Raw genomic sequence first — 22157 nt, forward strand, 5'->3', positions numbered from 1 at the left:
GACCATGACTCTCTGTATCTAACCTTAGTAAAATAATCCTTCAGAGGCACCTTAGTATCTGTACTTTGACCGCAGTCGGTGTGTTGTTTGCTTGAAAAAACAAAAGGCACTTTGGCAAAATACAAATTGCGTAGCATAAAAAAAAAAGAAGAAATAAAAAAAAAAATCAAGACTCATCAAAATAAGTTAACATTACAAAAAAGTGTCTCGTTTTAGGAAATACTGCAGTGAAACGATCATCAACACTTGTCTGTCGCGGGCGCAGGCAAACATGTCAACCCACCGAAGAAAAGGATGCTCAAGGCCTCTTTTGCACTTTTTTTTTTAGACACGGATAACAACAACCCCAAAAAAGACAAAGAGTTCTCTTTTTGTTCCACTCTTCCTCGCTTCAAACACCTTCCCCCCCCCCGAATAAAACAGTTCATTCGACTCTTGAGGGAGAGTTATTTTTTGTTTTTTGGACTCTGGCGAGGTTGCTGCAACAGGAATGTTTGCTGTTTTTGCATAGAGAGAAGGGGAGGATGACGTTAGCGCAGAGGGGGCAGGGGGGGCTAATATTTCTGCACCAATGGCACTTTGACAGTCTTAATCTCTGCTATATGGGAGGACTTCTGGATGATACAGCTGGTGGTCCCGGAGGGGCTGTCCTTTCCCTGCGCCAAGTTGGTCAAGGCCATGGCGGCGTTGATCTCCTTCCAGTACGTCTCGTCTTTGCCCTTCACCTTCTCCTTCTGCGCACCTCCGACGCCACCGCTGCCACTAGCAATCAGCGAAACACGCAAACACACGAAAGAACAAAAACAGAAGGAACAGAGTGTTAGAGGACGAGTTCAGCGTGTAATGAATGAGCTGAGTAGATCTGCAGTGCGAGCAAAGAGAAAGGCCATAGAAGACTCACTTGTCACATTTACTTGATCCATGGTCTGTGGTTTCTGAAAGTACAAGAGGAAAAAAAAGGTTAATTTTGCAATGTTCTCTAGGGTCAATGAGGATTAATTGAGATCCAGCTGAACCGAGGGGTTCGGGAGGCGTACGTGTGTGTGTGTGCACGCATGTTTGCGCATGGATAAATACTTGTGTGAGGTCTGTATCTGTACACCCTCTGCTGCGCAAACATGTGCTGCTCTGCTTTCTCTCCTCATTCAGATGCCGGACAAATAGGACGTTTTGCAAGAAGCCGTCAAGAAACAAGGTGACTAATAGGATAGAGCTGAAAGATGTTTCTTATGACTCATAAACTCCATTCTCTAATATTTTGTTCGAAAACAAATGGGCCCCGGCCAACATAATTGAGTTGTCTGAGGAAATCAGATTGAAAATGACTGAGCGTAAAAGATTTGAGTGGGAAAGAAAGGGCAGCAAGTGAGTCAGTGAGAGAAAGATCGATGGCTGCTCTGTTTTTTCTGTTCAAATGGGAGCAATCTCTATCTCATATGTAAAACATTAGCGGGGAATAGCAAAGTCATTAAACAATGAAACCAAACTTCTCTTCGGGCCAAGCAGTGTGTTTACTTCAGCATACTGTTCGCTCTGAGAGAAAGACCATGTGCACGTGCGTGAGTATGTGTGTGTGTGCGTGCGGTGAACCTGTCTTCTGTCTTGGGTCCAGCTCTAGGTGAGTTTTACCCAACAGTGAATATGATGACACAGGCTTGGCGTTTCATGAGGCATTAAAAGAGACCAGAGCATCTGGATTTCCTAGCCATACGGCCTTCAGGCACACTCTTTAAGTTAACTAAACACACAGCTAAGGCCCTGTGAGCCTTTAAGAAGACAGTCTTACCCGGGTATAAAAGACCTGCTGACCTGAGGACATTCAAATGAGGGCAAATTCTCTTGAAAGTTCCAAAACTACCATCAGTACCAAGGTACCAAAGGGAATTTGACTAGTTCGTCTTACCTGGTGTTCTTTGCTCAGGTAAAAGAATGAATTGCCCCTTTCCCCATGTCTAGTGATTGGTTAGTCCTGGTGTGGCATGAGTGCTGATTGTGTTCCTTTAGTCCTATCTCCCTCCCAGACGTCCCACCATCGCCCAGGGACACCCACTCTCCCGCCCGCCCCACACCGCATTCCCCCGTAAAGCAAATGTCTCGACGCGAACCGCTGTTTTAACGAGGCCCTCACTCGCACCACCGTCGCCGCAGGACGACGGCCGACAGGCGTTTCTCGAGGCTGCTAACGAAACTGAACTCTCACCCTTCATTTTCGCTGGAATGTCATTCCCACGATTGTTATACGGGACTGGAAAGGTCGTGCGGGGACGTTTCCTCAGCTGCGGAAAAAACAAAACGCCAAACTCCTCCGGCACCGGAGAAAGGACAGACGGATCTTACCGTCAGACTCCATCACCTCTAACCCCGCCTAACGCCTCCCTAGACTTTCCAAAGACCTGGATCCGGTGTTCAGACTTTCGCAAGGCGCCATAAGCACCTAATTATTCCCAACGCCTCCTTCCATTCCTGCCTTGTTGTCCAAAAACGTTCCCATGTAGCGTGACCCTGTACTGACAGTACCGAGTTTGCAAGGCCTCGGGCTAATGTGGGTCTGATTATGAAATTTCCTGTAGTTTCCCGTTCATTCTGTAATAGGTGTATCCCGCAGAGAGAGACGGACTTCACTCTCCCCAATTTTCTTCTGTTGATCATTCTTAGACAGAAGAGAAAGAATGTGCGCATGTGTGTGCATGTATGTGTGTGTGCACGTGCAAGAGGGAGATGAGGACATGATAACCAAGAAGTACAAACCACAGTTTGAGATTTCAGGTTTTAGTTTGCCAAAGCATTCCAAGAAAATCCTCACACACTCTTGTCTGACCACAACTCCCTGCTCTCCTATCTTTCCGTCAGTCTTTATCTTGCTTCATCTATGGGTCCTTTCCTTTCTCCATTTTCCTCCGTCTCTTTATCGGGTCCCTCATCCTCCGTCCCCCACTTTTTCACTTCTCGCCTGAGCGATTTGCGGTAATACCCCGTGATCCAGGTACTCGAGACTGACCGTTATCATGCGGTCCAGCCAAAACAAATGCAATGTTTCCCGTCTATGTTTTAATAAAGGGAAACTCTGTTCAATGTCAGGAATAAGCATTTCTTCCACAACTTCAAAAGCCTTTTTTGAAAGCCCTTGACATTATCCGTCTTTTTCTTCTCCCTCCAACCTCCTTTTCTGTTTAAGCTTTTTTTTTTTCAAAATCTGACATTCTGGCCTGGACTATGAATATCAGGTGAAAAATGTTTTTCACAAAGACATTGGCGATACTTGACCAGGGTGCATAGCCAGTGGAGCCTGTGCAGGCAAGCTCCATGCATCTCCATCTAGTCTCTTGATTAATGCCAGCGCTGGGGAGCAGATTGGTCCTGATTAAAAATATGCTCCATTCTCGATAATCACGGCACTGTAATTACAGGCCAATTACATTGTTTTCATGTGTTGCGCTGTTGTTTATGTTCCCCCGAGATATATTAGCTCAGTGTTTACTGCTGTGGCGCTCGGCGTATGGACGGGTTGGCGACGGCAACACAAGGACAACAGCAGCGACATCAAAGACAAACAACAAGGAGAAAAAGACGGGGTACACAATCATCCGAAACTGTCTTCTTTTGTGTTGTGAAGTCACTGTGGGCTGTGAAGTACGACAAGACAGCACAGTGTGTGTGTGTGAGTCTTTCCGTCCACAGCTTAAGTGTTTCCAGCGTGTGAGGCAGCCACTGTCCAGATGCTCCGTTCAAGCCTGTAAAACAGTGTTTTCTGAGGCCTCCAGCAGGTGGAGAAGGTGGAGCTGCATGCATGGCGGACCCAAGCCCCCAAACCCCCCCCCCCCCCCCCCCAAAAAAAACAACCTCTGGACACCCCCACGGCCAGAACGACCCCCCTCCCCCCCGCTTGCCTTGGGGAACTATGGACCCCAGGACCTGGAAATGGACCACTGCACGCAAAAACTCTATTTCCAAAGCCCTGTGCCTAAAACATCTAAAACTCAGATTTTTTAAAACAAGGGCCGTGCCAAAGACTCCATAAATCGTCAATAAATCACGGAGGGCCTTTTATTATTTTCTCATTCTTTTTTCCCCCCTGTTTTTTTTTTTACTTTACTACTTTGCTACTGAAAAGTCAGTCCACTTTGCTGTTGCCTTTGGGCTACACTGACAGTGGGGTTTCACGGACCGCCAAAGGGGAAAGCTAAGAAGTCTGATGGTTTCTGGCGTCGTGCTGAAAGTCCAAAAATACTAGCTCACTTAACATCACCGCGGGGTAATGAAGGGAGAGCAAAAAGAGGCAAAAAAAAAAAAAAAACCCTGACTGGCTTAAACAAAACTTGGTGAAAAACAGGGGAAAACAAGCGGGGGCTGACAAATGAGAGAGGGAATGGGGTTACACCTGTTCAGAGGAGTGGTGGGGAGGGAGGAGAAGAGCGGTTGACTATCATCATTACCATCTGGTGCTGTTGTTAGCAACACACAACAATAAACAAGGCAGGCCCTGTTGCACAAACCGAGGGCTGGGCTGAATTAGGGAGGCAAATAAACACACACACACATTTTATATGACATTTACATTGCAGGCTTTTAGCTGTCAGGCTTATCCAAAGCAACTTACAATGTGTTGGGCAGCAGAAGAGGCTTAATTTCCAAGATCACCAAAAATTACAAGCAACCAAAACTAAGGAGTGCAAAGGTCCTTAGTAAGCTTTTAATATTCCTGTGACCATAAATGATCATATGAGAGCAAAGTGCTGGGAAAAGGAATACAGTAAGAGCTAAGGAGAGTGGTAGAAGGTATTTTTTTTTTTTTGAGGACAATTAGAATGAGTAAAGCAGAGGGGATGTGATTCATTCTATGACAGAAAATGGGGATTGACTCTGCTATTCTGACTGGAATGGGATGGTCGTTCCAGCATTGGCGAGTCGAGAAACACACACACACACACACACACAAAAATCCAAACCAAAAAGAGGTAAGGAGATGAGCTAAACTTATTTCCCCATATAGCACCTGAGGCGAAAGTGGGTTTGCAGACATGCCGATCCGTTCGCCGCTGACCTGCGTGACGAACGATGAGGACAGATCAGCATCATCGTGTGATCATGTGGCCTTCGTTCAGCAGCCAATCAGGGTCTGAGGATGACTCGGGCGTTACTGTCGAGTCATAATGCTGATTTGGACAGAAAATCTTGTCGTTCTGCAGCAAAATCTAACCTCCAGCAAAACCTACCGGATATAAAGTCACGTTCAAGTAGCTGAATGGGCAGACATGTGAGCGCTTGGACAGGTTCATCTTTTCGGTTCCAACCAGAGGGGAAATGACTAATGCCTCCAGCGGTATACTACGACGCCTATTGATGCTATCTTTGATCTGAGACCAGTCCAAGCTGCGGTCTCGAGCGCGGGGTGAGAGACGGGCTGACACACAGCGATCACTCGCGCTCCCGGGCTTGGCTTTGCTCTCCGATTCTATTTTTCATATATTTCGTTTAACGATCTGTGCTTTTTATAATGTCAAGGAGAGTCTGTAAATGAAGTTAGAGATGCCTTGGCACACTTCTAGCCTGCGCTCTGCCAACCCTGCTTTAGACGGCCCCTCCCAGCCATTTCTCTCTCTCTCTCTCTCTCTCTCTCTCTCTCTCTCTCTCTCCCTCTCTCTCTATGGGTGGTGAGTAAGTCTGAGTCTGAGGCTCCAAAGGACCAAACTGTCAATTCCACTCAGCCGGCCAAAGACACCATACGCGGCATGAATTTAACGCCTTCTCCATTTGCCCTGACAACACTTTCATCGCTTAAATATTGGAGGGCGAAAAGAATAATTAGCTACAACACTGTATTAAATAGCACACACACACACACACTCACACATACACACAGCCAGGCAACAGCGACCAAAAGCTTCACCCTCCCTCCTATCCCCTGCATTTCTTTTCCTGCGTTTCTTTTTCCACGTCTGCCCGGCAGATGACACAGTGGTGTGGTGTGGCTGCGGTGAGGAAAGATAACCAAGGATCCAGCCGTGAGGATTACGCTCCGTGTCTTGGTAGATGAAGAAATAATAACAGCGTTTCAGATGTTTAAACATTGCCGGGTTGTCATTGTGTTTACGAGTGCCAGTAAACAGAGTGTAATCAGGGCCCCCGTAAATCAGCCAAAATGAGAGGAGCGTCTCGACGAAGACGTAAATACGTTGTCAGGGCTCGGTGTGCCCTTGTCTGCGAGTGTTCTGCGTGCGTGTGGGTGGGTGTGCGCGCGTACTGCCAGGGTGTCACTGGGCAAAAAAAAGCAACTGTCCTCATCATGGGTGAAGACTGGGCTTTTTGGGTTTGAGAATGGCGTGACACGCCGAGCCGCAGGCGGTTTGCACGGAAATAATCAGCGTGAAAGAAAAGAGATTGAAAAAGAGACCGTGATGGTATCTGAGGATCAGCGGGCGCGTACTTCAAACGGTGACTTCATGACAACAGAAGGGCCCGGGACGTATTACTAGAGTAACGATACCCTTGATGAGGCGAGGCGAGGCGGGCTTCACACAGCGACTCAACGGCTAAACTATTCCAACAGATGCCTTATCGTCCCGTTATCCCTGCTTTGATAGGACAGGTACGAAAGAGACAAAACAAAGCGGGGGGGAGCGTTCTCCGCTGGGGCCGATTCCGTCACAGGTTTCTCGGCAACGTCCTCCGGGATGAACGACTGTTGTTTGCGGCGCGCGAAACACACACATTCGGGGAAAAAGAGTGGAAACCACAAGTAAACATTATTCGGATTTTTAAGTGTTTTCTTGTTCCCAAAAATATCCCTTTTCTGGAGTTGGAGGCCAAATGATATGTTTGCGCTGCACTCACTGCATCATTATGTTGCAATTCTTCACAGTGGTAGGTTGAATTGCCCTCTCACACACTTGGTGGGGTTCTCTTTCTCTCTGTGTGTGTGTGCATGTGTGTGTGTGTGTGAGGCCCTCGACTGCCCTTGCTCGGTCACACCTCTGGTCTCTCATTAAGCCTCTCTCTCTCTCCCTGCCCTCCCGCCCTGCTCCGTCCCGTGGGAACACAATGGCAGCCTATTGTTCTAGACGCGGCTCGGTTTTTAAAATGGAAACAATTTGTGTTTTATACAGACCAGGGCAGAGCAGCTCGGTTTCCCTGACTAGGCAGGCAGCTGTGTTTTCTGACTCCGATGAGCTGATTGAGTGTGTGTGTGTGTGTGTGTCCCAAAAACCCTTGGCGTGCTGATGATTTAAAAACGATCAGGTTGAGAGAGCGGCCCCGCTCATTATTCCGTACTCTTCCAGTTCTATGTTAGGGAGTCGTGCGTAAACAGCGCCTGTGTCGATGTTTGTCTGTTAACACTTCTCCGCAGGATGACGGCTAGAATGAACGCTGTCTGGTTCTGCTGCTGTCTTCTCCGCTCGCCTCGCACCCAGCCTCTGTTTAGTGGTCGGAAGCCAATATCCCATCTTCGAATGAGAGAGGTTCACCATCTGGGTTTTTCTCTTCCCCTCTGTGTCTTTTTATCCACCTTTCCATTTGCATGAAGCTGCACCACAGCCTGATGCCAGGATTATACCTCACCTCTGCCAACTCCCGGTCGTTCCCACCATTGTACCAGCCACACCCAAAGGGACACATGCGGAGTCCAGCGTATACATCGCCGAAGACTCTGCTTTACACAGTGCAAAAAAACTTGGGGAGTATGTGTCCTTACGTAAAGCCCAGTGTCAAAATGTGTTTGTTGACACCTGTTGACATGCATGCCTGCTGTGTGTGTGTGTGTGTGTGTGTCTTGCAGAAAGACACACTTTCACACAGGGCTTCATATTACAAAACATATTCCACAGTCATGTTTGCACTCTGTTTCAATAAAGCAGAGTCTGCAGTGATGCCATCATCACATCCAAGCACACACACACACACACACACATTTGTATTACTATACTTCACTGACTACATTCATTCCCTAACGCCTAACCTTAACGTTAACCCTAACTCTAATATTAACCCTAAACCCAAGTCTAAACCCTAAACTAATTTTAACCTTTACCCTAACCATAATCAAATCGTATTTCCTTCATCTCTCTATCTTTGGAGGAGAAAGACAAGCACACACACACAAAAACACTCATTTCTTCCAACCACGCTCCCTCTGTCTCTTAGTCATTGCCACCACGCTCCCTTTCTTCTCCCAACAGGCCCCCCTCCACCGCTGGGGAAACTCAGCTCTTGATCTGGATGGAACGACTCCCTCCCTCCCATCCCTCCCTCCCTCCCTCCCATCCCTCCCTCCTTCCCTCCCCCCTCTCATCCCTTCCACACTGATTCCTAAAGCCCAACCTGAACCCGATGAGTCTTGGCAAAAAAGCGTCGCCTTGGAACAGCCTCTCTCCCCCTCTCTCCCCTTTCTCCTTTCCTATGAAACTGTGGAAAGAGCGGATCGCGGCCAGTCTATCCGGAGCTCTGGATTCCTGAGACGAGGAGTCCTCATCCATCACTGTCTGGGAGCGGCTCATTGTCACCGAGCGGGCCCCCGAGTCGAGCATTGTCTTTCTCGCAGGTCTGTGGCCTGCCGTAAATTACGCCGCCGCTCATCGCTCGCAGAACGTCACCGCGACACCGGCGTCTTAAAGACACTGGGGTTCCCGTCCCTCAACAGCGCTGCGGCGTAAATCACCACAGTTGAGTTTCTCTTCGGAGAGGAAACGGGAGAGGCAATAATGGTAAAGGAAATCCAGTTAAGTATAGCTTGTTAGTCAAAAATACGAAAACAGCCATGATAGTAATCTGTATCATAAACAACGTCGGATCTTTCCACCTGTCTCGGAGCCCGATCAAACCTACGGGGAGAAAGCCACCGAAGACAAGAAATCCAAACATTCTCATTTTCCGTATTAAGATGACTTTTCTGGTACGAAACCTCCTCCTCCAGCGCTCCTTTTAAGTGCCACAAAACTCTCCAGGATTCAATAACTGTCTGGCGCGCGCTGTGACCTAATTTGAAAGGCCCTTAGGAGCTCAGCGGCCGCCGTCTAACACTACTGTTTTCATTGAACATATTTCTGACAGGACTATGTGTTAAATGTCGCCCGCCTCAGTAACAAGTCACTCTGACACTGTAAAATAAAGGTGAGCGCTGCCGCTTCGCGCGGCCAACAACATCTTGTGTAATGGAACCGACTCAGATACTGGTTGATGAGGAACAAAACGTGTGCTGGAAGTCACAGACAGAAATACAAAATTAGGCCATTTTGGCCGTTTACAATATTACAAACACATAAACTGCATTTTAGTTTAACAGCGACTGGAAAATGTTTGAGGGGGTAATATGTAGCAAACAATGGAAAATGAACAGAAAACAATAAGAATGCTTTCTAAATTGGGGTTTTCTTCAGAAAGTAATGCGTTCATTATCTTGATTTACTAGATGCACTTTAGAAAAAGGCATATAAAAATGTAATCTCTTGACACTGAGTGCTATGGAAATGAGACTTTCAGTTATCAGTACTTTAGATATGAAAGCCAAGACCAGTTCAGATGGATGGAAACACTGGAAACATCTCTGTAACTCATGCACCAGCAGCCTGCTGCACTCAGCTGCTGCTACCACAGTCCGTAAAGGAGAGAACCTGAGAAAATGAACCACTGTCAACCCAGTGTAAAACGTCTGACCGAGATCTCTCAGTCCCCGTCCGCAGAAACGTTGGGAGTTATTTGGCGTATAATGATCTATATCATATCGGACGGGGCGAAATCTGGTACCGAGCAAGAAGAAAAACATTCGGCCAGATTCCTGCCATTTAATATCCCATTAAAGGGTAATTTGGCATGAAACCCCTGGCATGTGTGATGGAATTCTACTGTTCCTTGTGTTCAATGAAATTCCCCACAGAGTTTTGACTGTGTGTGTGTGTGTGCGTGTGTGTGTGTGGGTGTTTGCACTGTCTGCATGGGTGGACGTGTGTGCCTTTATGTGTGCGCGTGTATGTCACAGTGGTTGCGAACACTTGTGTGACATATGTGTAGTACATGAGTGTGTGTGTGTGTGTGTGTGTGTGTGTTTGAAGCCAGCAGAAGTTTAGTTTTCCACTGTGCGGACGGGGTAAATCTACACTCACCATCTCCTGCCACGTCTGACTGCCCTCTGTAGTCAGAGATAACACTGGGGTTCGGGCCGCTGCCAGAACAGCCATCGCCAACTGTCCCATTAATGGACATTTAGCCAATGGGACGACGGTTGCCAGGCACGCCACTTCTGCTTTGGCCAATGGCAATTTAGGTAACAGAACGTGCCAAGAACTCAAGAGATACCATTCGTCCTCTTGCTTCTCTTTCTCTCTCGCATTCTCCGTCCCTCTCTCTCTCGGCCAACGAAGGCCCAAAATTTCAGACACTGTAATTGTAAAAAAAAAAAAAAAAAAAAAAAAAGAAAGAATCCTGAGGAATTTGTTCACTACAAAAATATCTGGAATGTGCTGCAGACAGGAGAGAGAAGCAGAGAGGAAATGACGCAAACCCGAGCTTAAAAAATGTTCTCTGTTTCTCTCCCTCTCTCTCTCTGTCCGCCTCCACGAGATCAGACGTGGAATTAAAATTTCATTTTCTCCACTTTTCTTTGTTCGTTTTTTTTTTTTTTTTTTTTTTTTTGGGTGATCGGATGATCGGGGGGCCCTAGCAGCTGTTCGCGTGAACGTTCCCATGAGTCAACACCGCCTCGGAGAACTTTCCGTGCGTCGACTCAAGTGCTTCTCTCGCATGTAAGAGAGTAACAGTCCTCCGAAGGTGCCAGAGCACAAGAAATCCAAGAGGGAGACGTCAGCGCCAAGAAATTATATTAACCATAGAGATAAAATAGTTACTCTCTATTATAAACAGCAGGCGAGCCAGGTAAATGAATCCTTTTTGGAGGGGGTTTCTCTTATTAAAATCTGGTAGAGAGTTAGAAGTCTCTCTTGGTCTATCCATGTCTTTCTTTCTCTCTCTCTCCCTCGGTGAGGCCCAGCAGGTGCTTCAGCATGAAAAACCCTGACGTTCGTTCGGGTCACGGGGTTTTAAGGTTTTCGATCAGGCGGATTGTAACCGTCACGATAGGTGATGCGTTTCACAACGCAGCCCCCCACCCCACCCAACACACACACACACCACCACCATCCGGCTGAGACGACTTCAGATAATATGAAACACATTTGTCCATAAGAGGAGGCTTGAATGAAATACAATAAAACCCCCTCTTCCACCCACAAAAAAAAAAACCCTCATCCTCGATCACTCCGTCACCTACACCTTGAAATCTGCCCCCCCCCGGGGGCGTCTCCATGCGGGTAGAAAGCGAAAACATTACTATCGGATATGAAGTCCGCCTGAACAAAGGCCCAGTGTTCTCAGCAGAGGAGGAACTTGGAGAGAGAGATCGGGCCTTGATTGTTCACAGCGGCGGCGAGTTGCGAGCTGAAACGCTGTGAAAGCCTTCATAGCATGCAGCGCTCTGCGGTCAGAGATGACTTGACCAAATGGCTCAAACCAGCAAGGTTAAAGAAGAACACTAGAGTTAGAGCCCTTTCACTTCTGTCTACGTCTAGTTAACATTTCCCCAAAATATTTGGCAATGCATGACGTATGTAATTAGTTTTTTTTTAACATTTACTTGTGTTTTGTTGTTTTTAAAATACAAACTTTATGGTGTCAAACTTAGCTTGAAATGAACTGCTGTCCTGGCTAAGAAAGACGCCCGAAATAAAAAGAAGTGGATGTGACAATTAAGTTAAGGCGACATGTTTTTGAGGGATTACTTCCAGGAGGAGACTTCCATTTCTTCCTGTGGGTGTCAGGTGATTGACAGTAAGCGGTAACGTAATGCAGCGCAGATATGGAAACACTCAACTCGGCGGAATGAAATAACAATAAAACAGACACTCTGACAAAACCAAATTAAAGCGTCATGTTTAAGGTGATGGATTATCAAGCTTGGGCAACATTTAAGTCTGTGGAAGTTGTTGTTCATACTTGCCCAGGCAGTATGTATGAAATGGGAAATTGTCATACTGTGTGAGAATGAATGGCTTCTTCTGAAGGCAGGGAAACGAGCCCCGATATCTCCAACTATGCTGACTGTGTGCAGACAAACCAGGAATAATGTGAAGGAGAGGGGCAACCTAGATAATTGGCACAAACTTAAAGAAACAATGGTATTTATCCTGTAAGAAATTCACACATTCACTCATATTGTTGTATCTAAGAGATTGAATATGTCTTTCTTTTTTTGAGAGGTAGAACTCACTCTCTCTGAAGAGAAATGCATGCTTTTCCATATCTGAGAACACACACACACACATGTACACACACAGCCTGTTTGCCTTGCCCCTGCTCCCTCAGTAAGACCTCATGGCAGGATCAAAGGCATGCCGAACAGTAGTCTGAGAGAGAGCATGTTACACATGGCCTTGTTGTGTCTGGCCTCTTAAACCTTGGTCAGAGGAGCAGGCTGGGGGGAATTCCTCTGCGTGTGCTTGGTTGGAGAGAGTGAGAGACCGCTAGGCAGAGTGTGTGTGTGTGTGTAGTGATTGTACATGTGCTCATGGGGTGGGTGTGTATGAATGTGTGTCAGTGTGTTTGTGCAGAAACACAGGGGTCTGGCTTAAATCTAATATAATGCTCATTTTAAGGTTTGGGGCCCTCTTCGCTGCATCTCCATTTCAGCAGCCACAAGTATCACATTAAGTAGCACAGATACCATATAAAATGAAAGGAGGGAGAGAGAGAGGAGAGCAGTGGGAGACGGCAGCAGTGGAAGTGGAATACACAGACAGGCAGATAGACAGGGAGAGAGGCAGACAGTGCCGAGGATAATGGGCCAGATGCAGGAATTAAAACAAAATGTGCAGATGGAGGGGCCCAAAAAAAAAAAGAAGAAAGTGAAGGATGTCGTGTGTGCGAGGGGAGACTCTCGAAGGGAAAGAATGCGAGAAATGTGGCTCCTTACCAGCCCGATAAACAAAGTTCGCCTCGGCCTCGGAGGACGAGGGCGAGAGCAGCTCGTCGTCGTACTCGTTGGAGCTGAAGGAGCCGGAGTGGTTCCTCTTGCGGGCGTCCATGACGGCGTTGGCCACCATCACGTGGCGCAGCGAGTCGTTCAGGTAGCGGTGCAGCAGGCTGCTCTTGTACTTGGGCGGAGACACGTAGTCCTCGGCCAACGAGGCGGCTTCGGCGGCCGACCGCAGCCCCGCGCCCATGCCCATGCCCATGCCCATGCCCATGGCCATGCCCATGCCCATGCCCACCATGGAGGAGCCCTCCTTCTTGATGACGCTCTGGTACATGGGCTTGCTGAACTCGCCCGGGCTGCTCTGTGTCCTCTGGGGGTTGTCTCCGTCTGAGGCATCGAGGGGGGAGAAGAAGAGAGAGTATTATTGTTAATACAATTTAAAAAATGCAGTCTGTTTTGAAAGATCTAGATTTTTTTTTTTCTACGATGCAGTGCAGAAATACATTTTCCAAAGCAAAAGGCAAATTTCCCAGCATTTTTTATATTATTTTCAAACTGATATATAGACAGCTTTGTTTGTTCGTCCCTAGTGACTCAATTCAAGTTCTAGTTCTCTACTTTGAGCTAATCTTGGACCTGGATGCCAGGGCAGGGAAACTTCAACCTGCAGCTCCGCTCCTCTGCCCTCCAGTTGGCACCGCCTCAAGAGCTGCAAGCCCCAGCAAAGACTTAAGACGCATTACCAAACCATAACGGATGGCAGTCTATTTCCTCTCCATGAAAAGCACATTGCCCCGCTATTCCTCCGCAGAAATAAATAATTTCCAGGGAGCTCTGCGGCCGAACAGATCGAATTAAAGTACGGGTCCCTACCTGATGAAAGAAACTGGAGGAAAGATAAAACACGGTGCTGAAAAACCAGATATCCTCTGGCGGGATTGAAATCAGGGGGAACTTCACTCTAGATACTGTCCCTGCCAAGACTGTAATTGGGTAATTTGGGCAGGTCGGACTTTTGATTCAGTCTGGGCCAAATTATAATTATAGCTTCCACATATCAGAACCACATGGAGGGACAGTATTTGCTTTCCTTCCTCTGCGCTGTCTGAGGTAGATATTCGAGGAGCGCTACGTCCAGCTTCGCCATCTCCTCTCCAAACACAACCGATCCCCCCTCCGGCGACGTGTAAGAGCAACAATACATTCGAGCTGTCGTTAAAATCCACTGACGGTGTTTTGCTTCGTGTCTTTCACGAGCTCCGTCACATCCGGGGGCCTGCGGCCTCTCTCCGAACGCAGCCTCCCCCTCTCTGGTGCTTCTCTGCCCGGATCCCGTCCAGCGAACAACCAGCGAGCGTTCTTGGATCCTCTAAAACAAGCTGGCCGCGGGACCATTTCAGGACAGTAAGAGGAATGCTCTCTGGGTCAGTGGGGTCAGGTTTGGCCCCCGTAAATAGCCTCTGGGACAAAAGCACAGGCTTACAAACATAATGGAGGGCCTTTTAGCGCAAGGGTCAGGAGAGGGAGCAGGCTGCGGATAGCTTCATAACCATAATGTGACAGGGAGAAGATTCGGGAAGATATACAGAGCCTCCGGTGGTACAGTTGGCCAGTGGCGGACACAATGCAAACACCATGCACGCATTCCTGTCCCGGCCGCACTCTCTGTCTCTCCTCCTCTAAAACTTAATTAGGGATCATCGAGTGACACCACAGCTCTTCTTCTCTGCTCATTCTTTCTCTATGACTTGAGTATATATGTTTTTTTTTTTTTTATTCCCCACCGTGTTTTTTGTGCTGTCAGAGGGAAGAAAAAGGCAGTTCCTCCCCGGAGGATCGGCGTGTCTGTGTGTGTGTGTGTGTGTGTGTGTGCGCAATAAATACACGGCTGACAAGAGAGCCACTCATTTCCAATTGCAGGCTGGGAGACAGAGGTCGGCCCAGCGGGGTGTCTTAATGACAGCGTGTCACAGCCCGCGGGCCTCGGCGTCTCTCGGCTGGGTCACACACTCAACCATTTATAAACCCAGAGCGTGGCGCTGCATAGCGGCCGCCTGCTTTGGGACGGGCAGAGAGGGAGATAGGGACGAGGCCGGGCATTCCGCCTCGGTTCCAGTGATAATGCTAGATGCGTGCGAGAAGTGTGATGTAAGGAGTTTTTCCCGGTCATACTGTATAAATAGTCCGCTAGCCTCAAGTTCACGTCAGGGTGTGCGACCAATTCAACTTGGAAGCCGGAGCCGTTTTGATGTTGTGAAATCTGCGAAGTGATCATCAATCAGATGTCGAGATTTACATGAGCTGTTAAGCAGATGGAAAGGTTTTCCACTGTGCTTTGACAACATAATACCTGTGTTAACGCCTGCCAATAAGAGTCCTCAAACTTACATTAAAGGCTTTAAGCTGATGCTTTCAATCAGAGCAACTTACACTGACTCCAACCTCAAATTCCTAGATCAATATTAGAAGCAACCGTTACTAAGGAGGTCAGGGGTCAGAGCCACAAGGCATTGACATTGGCTATAGCAAATATTCCTGTTGTTGAGTGATCGTGTTTGACAGAGAAGTGCTGGATAAAGCAATAAGAGCCGGGCAGAAACTCTGGAATACATTTTAATGAGGCGAAAGCGGTGCGAGGAGAGGAGGATGATAAGAGAGAGGGGAAATGGGAATCAGAGTCAAGAGTTTTCCACTGTGCTTTCACAACATTGAGTCGTGCTGGATCGCGCCAACGGAGCTCCTTGAACGGAGAGCGGACATGAAGCGGTTAAGACGTTGAAGCCGTACCTTCTGAGCAGCTGTCGTCACTGCTGACGCTCAGCCTCTCGGCGTTGCCCTGGACGTATTTGTTGTACAGCTTGATCCGCAGCGCCCAGCTCAGGTCTGGCTGCCTCACTGTGTTCTTCAGTCGCCTCCTGGCATTGGCAAACCAGTTGGAGACCTGAGACGGAGACAGAGAGAGGGAAAAAAGAGAGAGAGAGAGAGAGAGAAATAGAAGGAAGCACACAGCAAATAGAGACATCTGTTATTGTTTTGATTCCAAACACCTCCACATCCATGGCAAAACAAAGACTATCCTTTGTGAAAACGTCTGCTCTCTGTCTTCCATCAGTCTCGTTCAGAGAGAGAGAGAGCGAGACCAAAGCAAAGACGGAGACAGAGTCAAGTTGCAGAGCAGCGAGTTACCCGGCTCTCTGAAGCTGAGCGTCAAGAAACATCCCGGAAAGCTCCGGGGGGAATAGCGGCCACTACCCAAAGAGACACAGCAGCATTTCATCTAGTCTGTATCGAAGCCATTCAGAAACATTTAACACCCTCCGAGCGCCGGACGGCCAGCGAGCGCAACGTTTCATTAACTAATGTTCCGACCGAGATGTACGTCCCCCCGTGCTTATTCTGGACTCGCCTCTCCTCCCTCCAATAATACATTTTTTCCAAACACTGTCTTCGAGATGCAATAAAAAGGACACTCGAGCCGGCACTCTCCCTTTCACTGGGAAGGGAGACCATTAGATGTTATACTAGAATAACTTTTCATGCTCAATAGACTTCAAGCGGCTTATGAAGGGGCTGGGACGGGGGCCTTATGCTAGAGTACTTATTTTTTCTGATCCCGCGCGCTCTCTCTCTCTTTCGGTATCGTGTTTCTCGTTAACTAAGGCCGCGCCACATCCCTTTGTCTCGGGGGCCCCGGGGGCTGCGGCGCACCGGCGGGGAGGGAGAGAGAGAGAGAGGCGGCCGAGGCGTCTCGTACATGTGGCTTGGACGGAGGAGAGGCGAGGCGAGGAGAGGCGAGGCGAGGCGAGGCGAGGCGGCTCGCTAATGAGGACTGGAGGAAAGACGGCTGTCAATGGGGTGAGAGAAAGAGAGAGAGAGAGAGGGAGAAGGATGGCACGCCTGCCCAGATGACACCCGGAGAGATGAAATGGGCGAGGCGGCGGCCAAACCGGCTCGTTCACCCGTGGCTTGTCTGCACTGTGTGTACCGTAGAGGAGACGGATGAGCATGACCAGGACATCATTTCAGAGGTGATGAAGGGAGATGGCTTCACCTTATTGGCTCAAACTTTGAAGTACCGTTCCACGACATTTTCATGTAAATAAATGTCCGTTTTGCTCTAACAACCTGTATCCAGTTCATGAAAGCTTTCACGTTTGCCGTTTTGAACAGCCGGTGTCTAGTAGGTCTTTCCCGAGAAAAAACCTCTGCCCTTGTTTGCGGTTTGTTTGGAATAAATAGAAGAAGAAGAACTGGGTAGTTAGCATGAGCAGTGATAGCCACCATGGCTGAACAGACAAAGAACAGAGCGCCACCTACAGAAACTCGAACTGCATCAACAGAAAATCCGAGGAAAAAGACGTCACAGTGTTGCTGGACACACTGTTTGATTGACAGGTGATCTCTGGGAAGTGCAGTGCAGAAACACCACAGTGATGAGTGCTGAGCAACATACTAAAACAAAAAGGAGAAACTCATGGATTATCACTTTAAATCCCTCCATATTAGGGAAAATGTGTTGGAAAACAGTTTACCTGCCTGTCATCGCCTTTGTTCAATTTTAAGAAATCTTCCACTCAGTAAGACCTTTGACACGGTTACTGGAATTAGGGTGTCAGCTTAAATGCATGTGTGTGAGTTTAGGTTTGTGTGTGTGTGTGTGTGTGTGCGTACGCGTGTGCAGCACAGCATCCCAGTGTCCAACACAAAGCATTCCTCTGCACTCTGCTCCCCCTCACCAAAACAAACAGCTTCATCAGGCCCAAAATGAGAACCAGATTAGGCATCGTGGCCGGCGTCCTGAAGTAGCCGCCGCAGACTTCTAGGCCGTATCAATGACCTTGTCAGCCAGATGATACTGTACATACGCAGCTGCACGTGCCAGAGAGAACACACACACACACACACACACACACACACACACACACACACACACACACACACACACACACACACAACTAAGTTCCATCTCTGTGGCCATTTTGTCAGTTGCTGAAATCCGGCCAGTAATCTCCTCCTGTTAATATTGTGCTGTTGTACTTGCAATAGATGGTGCAATAAATCTGAAGGCGGTACAAGAAAACTGCATTCATATTAACTACTGACTGACCGACTCCAGACTGAATTCAACTATGTTTCTGCATTACTGTGAAATAACAAAAAAGGATGAATGCAACTGTCAGGTAGCATTTGGAAAAACATAGAAATATCAATATTCACCAATACACAGGTACTTTAACATAAACACAACTCAAAAACAAGTGTTTTTAGGTATGAGATGTTAAAAAAAATCTACTAATTTCAACTGCAGTTACAATGTAACATTGCAGACTAGATTAGACACAGACACTCAACACCTCAGAAATCAAATTTCAGTTTTCCCTGTTGGTTTACACTCATGTTTGCATTAATATGAGATGAATCCTCTCACTTTGATTTGCTCAGCTTCATTTTTCCTTCTTCACTGGACCAACACTTATTGACCACAGCCTGTAACAGATGCAGATGGGATGGATTATAGAGGACTTTACCTGGACCAGGGTCATTTGCGAGCCGAGGGCCAGCAGGATCTTCTCCGTCTTGGTGGGGTAGGGGTTGTCTCTGTGCTTGTAGAGCCACTGCTTCAGCGGCCGCGCCATGTCCTGCAGGGCCTGGCGCTTGTGTCGCACTTTACCCCCGTTGGGACGACCCCTGCACCAGAGGAACAGGCACTGTGTGTCAGCCAAAATACCAGGCTGCAACTACAACACGCTCCATTAAGCTTATTAACAGGATATCATGTAAAGCTGATGAATTTCACATGCATACCCCTATAAGAAATAACTTTCCCCTGACAAAAATGAGCTATAGTACTCCTAGAATAAACCTTCTATGCAAATATCGCTATAATATTCCTCAAACCCCTGGAGGAATATTATAGGAATATTATGCTGAAACCATACCAAATACTATAAGGGATGATAAGGTCATTATAAACTCACTATTGAATACCACAGACACACTATAAGCCCCAATAGGAATATAATAGGAATATTGTGATTATTCGTTAGGGTACAATAAGGGGTAGATCTAGGAAAACAGCCAAAACCTTTTTAGATTTTCCTAGCTCTGCTGCCATAAAATCAGACCTTACAGATGATATAATACACGCATAATATTCAATGTAGCTGTAATAAAGTGTGTTAATTCAGCTGTAGGCTAGGACACACACCTAGATAGTCCTGGCATACGTTGACATGCGATGAAGTATGGGATACATTTTTGGCTTTTGGTACTGTTTTCTTAATCTGAACCAGGGCCATTCATTTTTTAACTTAATTGTAATCTAGGTATAAATAGACAATTTTAAGGTTTGACACATTGCATCCTAAAATTCTCCGCATGACAGTAGCCCAAGATGTCAGGACACAGCCTTGATTTAAATGAGTTTGCCCCCTTTTTTAAATTTGAAGGAAATTCTGGGCCCAAACTCGTAAAAGACAATTAAGACAACGCTGTTTACTGAAGCAGACCAAACGGTGTCATGCAGCAGCAATTGAAATCCTAAATGCATTGGGATGCTGTCTGAATTCTCTAGAGCCGGTGACACATAAAGTGAACATTCTATAGTGTGCAATTTTCTCACCCAAAAGCACTGCAATTAAGCTGAGGGAGGGGGCGAGAAAGAGAGAGAGAGACATAGACAAGACACAGAGAGAGAGAGGGAGAGAGACGGAGACAGACAGAGACAGAGAGGGAACGGCACACTCGCACTTTATTTTTCATTGCGTGTGCCGCAAACCACCAACACGTTGCAGCGGAGCAAACAAAAACATTTCGCTCGGGCCAGCGCTTCTGCTAGATTAACATTTCACACCAAGGGAGGAACGCCTCAAGAACAATGTAGCGGGATCGCAATCACATCCAAGGACAGCATGGAAATGAAAGCTGTATTTATGGTTTTCCCTTACAAAAGTGAATTATACATCCTATCCTATAAAACATTTCAGAAGGATGCTATGAAAATATCACACCGAGGCCCTAAAGATATCTCATTTGAATATTCTAGTGATGCCATAGGAAGTAAAAAATACCATAAAGTACAATAATCTCTCTGTTGAATACCTCAGCCACACTATAAGTCCTCATAGGAATCTTATATTGATATTATAGGAGATAAAAACACCACAAAGTATGATAAAATCACTATAAACTCACTATTGAGGACCACAGACACACTTCAAGTCCCTATAGGGATATTATAATGATTCATCATTACAGTTATTAGCCGATCTATAAGTCTATTGGTCCTGGTGAGCTGTAGGCTGTAAGGGATTCAGCCTCACCTGCAGCTCCAGGTTTTTTGAACCTGTAGATGTCAGTATGGCGCTGTGCTCCGTTCCTGCCTTTATCTCAGCGTAAAAAAGCTCCACTGCAGATGTAACATATTTTCTTCTAACCTCAAGTCTGCCTGAGCTTCATGTTCTACAAATATTTTCCTTGTAATCCAGACCTGTATGAACATCCTAAAGGACATTTTAGACCTGCTCCGTGTTCTGAATTTCCGTTCGACACACACGTACCACACACACACACACACACACACACACCTCTATGGAATTATTTGATGTTCTTCATTAGTGCTGATACTTCCCTTGAGGTGGCACCTTACAGTCACACACACACACACACACACACACACACATGTAAGTTCACTGACTCCTAATACTCTTGATTAGTGCTGATACTTGAGGAGGCTCCTTAAGGTCACCCCCCCAACACACACACACACAAACACAGTCACACATATGTAAAGACTGCTACTGTCTCTAATAAGCAGGTTATAATAAATATCACAACAGCATGACATGGTCTTCCCTTACTCCGGCTCCCTGTCACAGAAAAATAAAATAAAATGAAAATTAAAAAAAATATCTGGGGCCCCTGTGTGATTGACTAGACCACACAGGGAGTTGAAGGGCACATTTATTTATTGGGAACAGATGTAGGCTTCTTTTAAAACGCTACCGAACACGGATGACCTACTTATTAATTTTAAGATTAGCTGTGAACATCAGCACATAAATGGAGACCAGGTTGGGGAACGGTAAATATTAATTTCCTGCCGTTTTGGAAGCATCAGATCATGTTGCATGAGATGGGAAAACTACATGCGCAATGATAAGTTGGTGAATATGTTATTTTCCTAATTTGATTGTGACCATTAAACTACATTTCCTTGTGGATATTGATCCGAATTTAAATCATTTTGGCTGACGTTATTAGCCTCTTTTGGGTGGCTTTTGTGCGTAAATGCGTAATAACGCACAGGTTACAATTTTATCAAACAATTTCATAAATTAAGTTATATATTAATTCTTAGACCAAGGGTTCACAAACTTTTTCAAGTCAAGGATCCCCAAATAAATCAGCAATTGATCACCAACATTAATTGGATAGAATTTTGTCCCAAGAAGCCCCATCTGATCTGAGAAGATTTTTGTCATTAGACATAACTTGGTGCAGAATCATATAACTGTCGATACTGTAGGTGGGATGATAGCAGTAGGGAGAGTGAAACCTCTGATAACAAAACACACACTCTTACACACTCTCTCATTGCACAAACGTCTAATGAGTGAAATAATAGTGAAATGAAACTATTCCTCGAGGCCTCCATCAAGAACCCCTGGAGGTCCCCGGCCTCCAGTCAACACGAGCCACACACACCACACACACACACACACACACACACACACACGGTCCACCCAGCGTTAAATAACAGCAGTGCGCTCCACATACCCCGTCCTCCTGTGCCTGATGGCCTGGTTGTCTCTGATGGCCTGGTTGCTGGAGAGGAGGTCTGGATGTTGCCCGTCGATGACTTCTAGATAGTTTCTGCTGCTCATTTCCACCTCCTTCGCCTTCTCCTCGAACAGGACCTGGCTGCTCAGCTTGTTAAACACTATTGTGTTCATCTTTGGCCAACGATATTCCAACGATTTCTCTGTGGCGAGAAAAAAAAAAAAAAAAAAAAAGGTCTCCTCTCCTCGTATGTGTCACAGTATCCCCGCGTCTCTCCTGTGGAACAAGTGGGAGCGTGGATATTTTACAAAAGGGGTAGACTTCAGGTAGACTTCATAAGCAGTGACACAGCGGTAAATAAAACTATCAGCTGATCATCACAAGGAAAACAACCACTAATATAAGCAAAAATCATTTT

At 46.7% G+C, this 22157-nt stretch overlaps 1 protein-coding gene across 2 annotated transcripts; it reads right to left on the bottom strand.

Moving 5' to 3' along the window:
• Positions 1-554: 554 nt before the first annotated feature.
• Positions 555-21912, bottom strand: LOC139647542 (homeobox protein Mohawk-like). 2 transcript variants are annotated; one of them, XM_071523461.1, is made up of 6 exons: positions 21737-21912; positions 18487-18646; positions 15746-15899; positions 12956-13345; positions 902-935; positions 555-756 (listed from the first exon to the last, which is right to left on the bottom strand). In XM_071523461.1, exons 1-6 carry the CDS (start codon positions 21910-21912, stop codon positions 555-557), a joined length of 1116 nt encoding a protein of 371 aa, XP_071379562.1. The 2 variants fall into 2 exon arrangements, with proteins under 2 accessions (XP_071379562.1, XP_071379561.1); XM_071523460.1 differs by having other exon boundaries at positions 555-762.
• Between the last annotated feature and the right edge of the window lie 245 nt (positions 21913-22157).

This window comes from Centroberyx affinis, unplaced genomic scaffold, assembly GCF_046629955.1.
Source record: "Centroberyx affinis isolate AG114_WGS23_722 - 3 ecotype Tasmania unplaced genomic scaffold, CSIRO-AGI_Caff_v1 ptg001090l_1, whole genome shotgun sequence".
Lineage (NCBI taxonomy): Eukaryota > Metazoa > Chordata > Actinopteri > Beryciformes > Berycidae > Centroberyx > Centroberyx affinis.

Coding starts and splice junctions, on each gene's coding strand:
- LOC139647542 (XM_071523460.1), bottom strand. CDS start 21,912: ATGAACACAATAGTGTTTAACAAGCTGAGCAGCCAGGTCCTGTTCGAG. Junction 18,647..21,736: donor ATCAGGCACAGGAGGACGGG/GTATGTGGAGCG, acceptor CCTCTGGTGCAG/GGGTCGTCCCAACGGGGGTA. Junction 15,900..18,486: donor CGCAAATGACCCTGGTCCAG/GTAAAGTCCTCT, acceptor TCTCCGTCTCAG/GTCTCCAACTGGTTTGCCAA.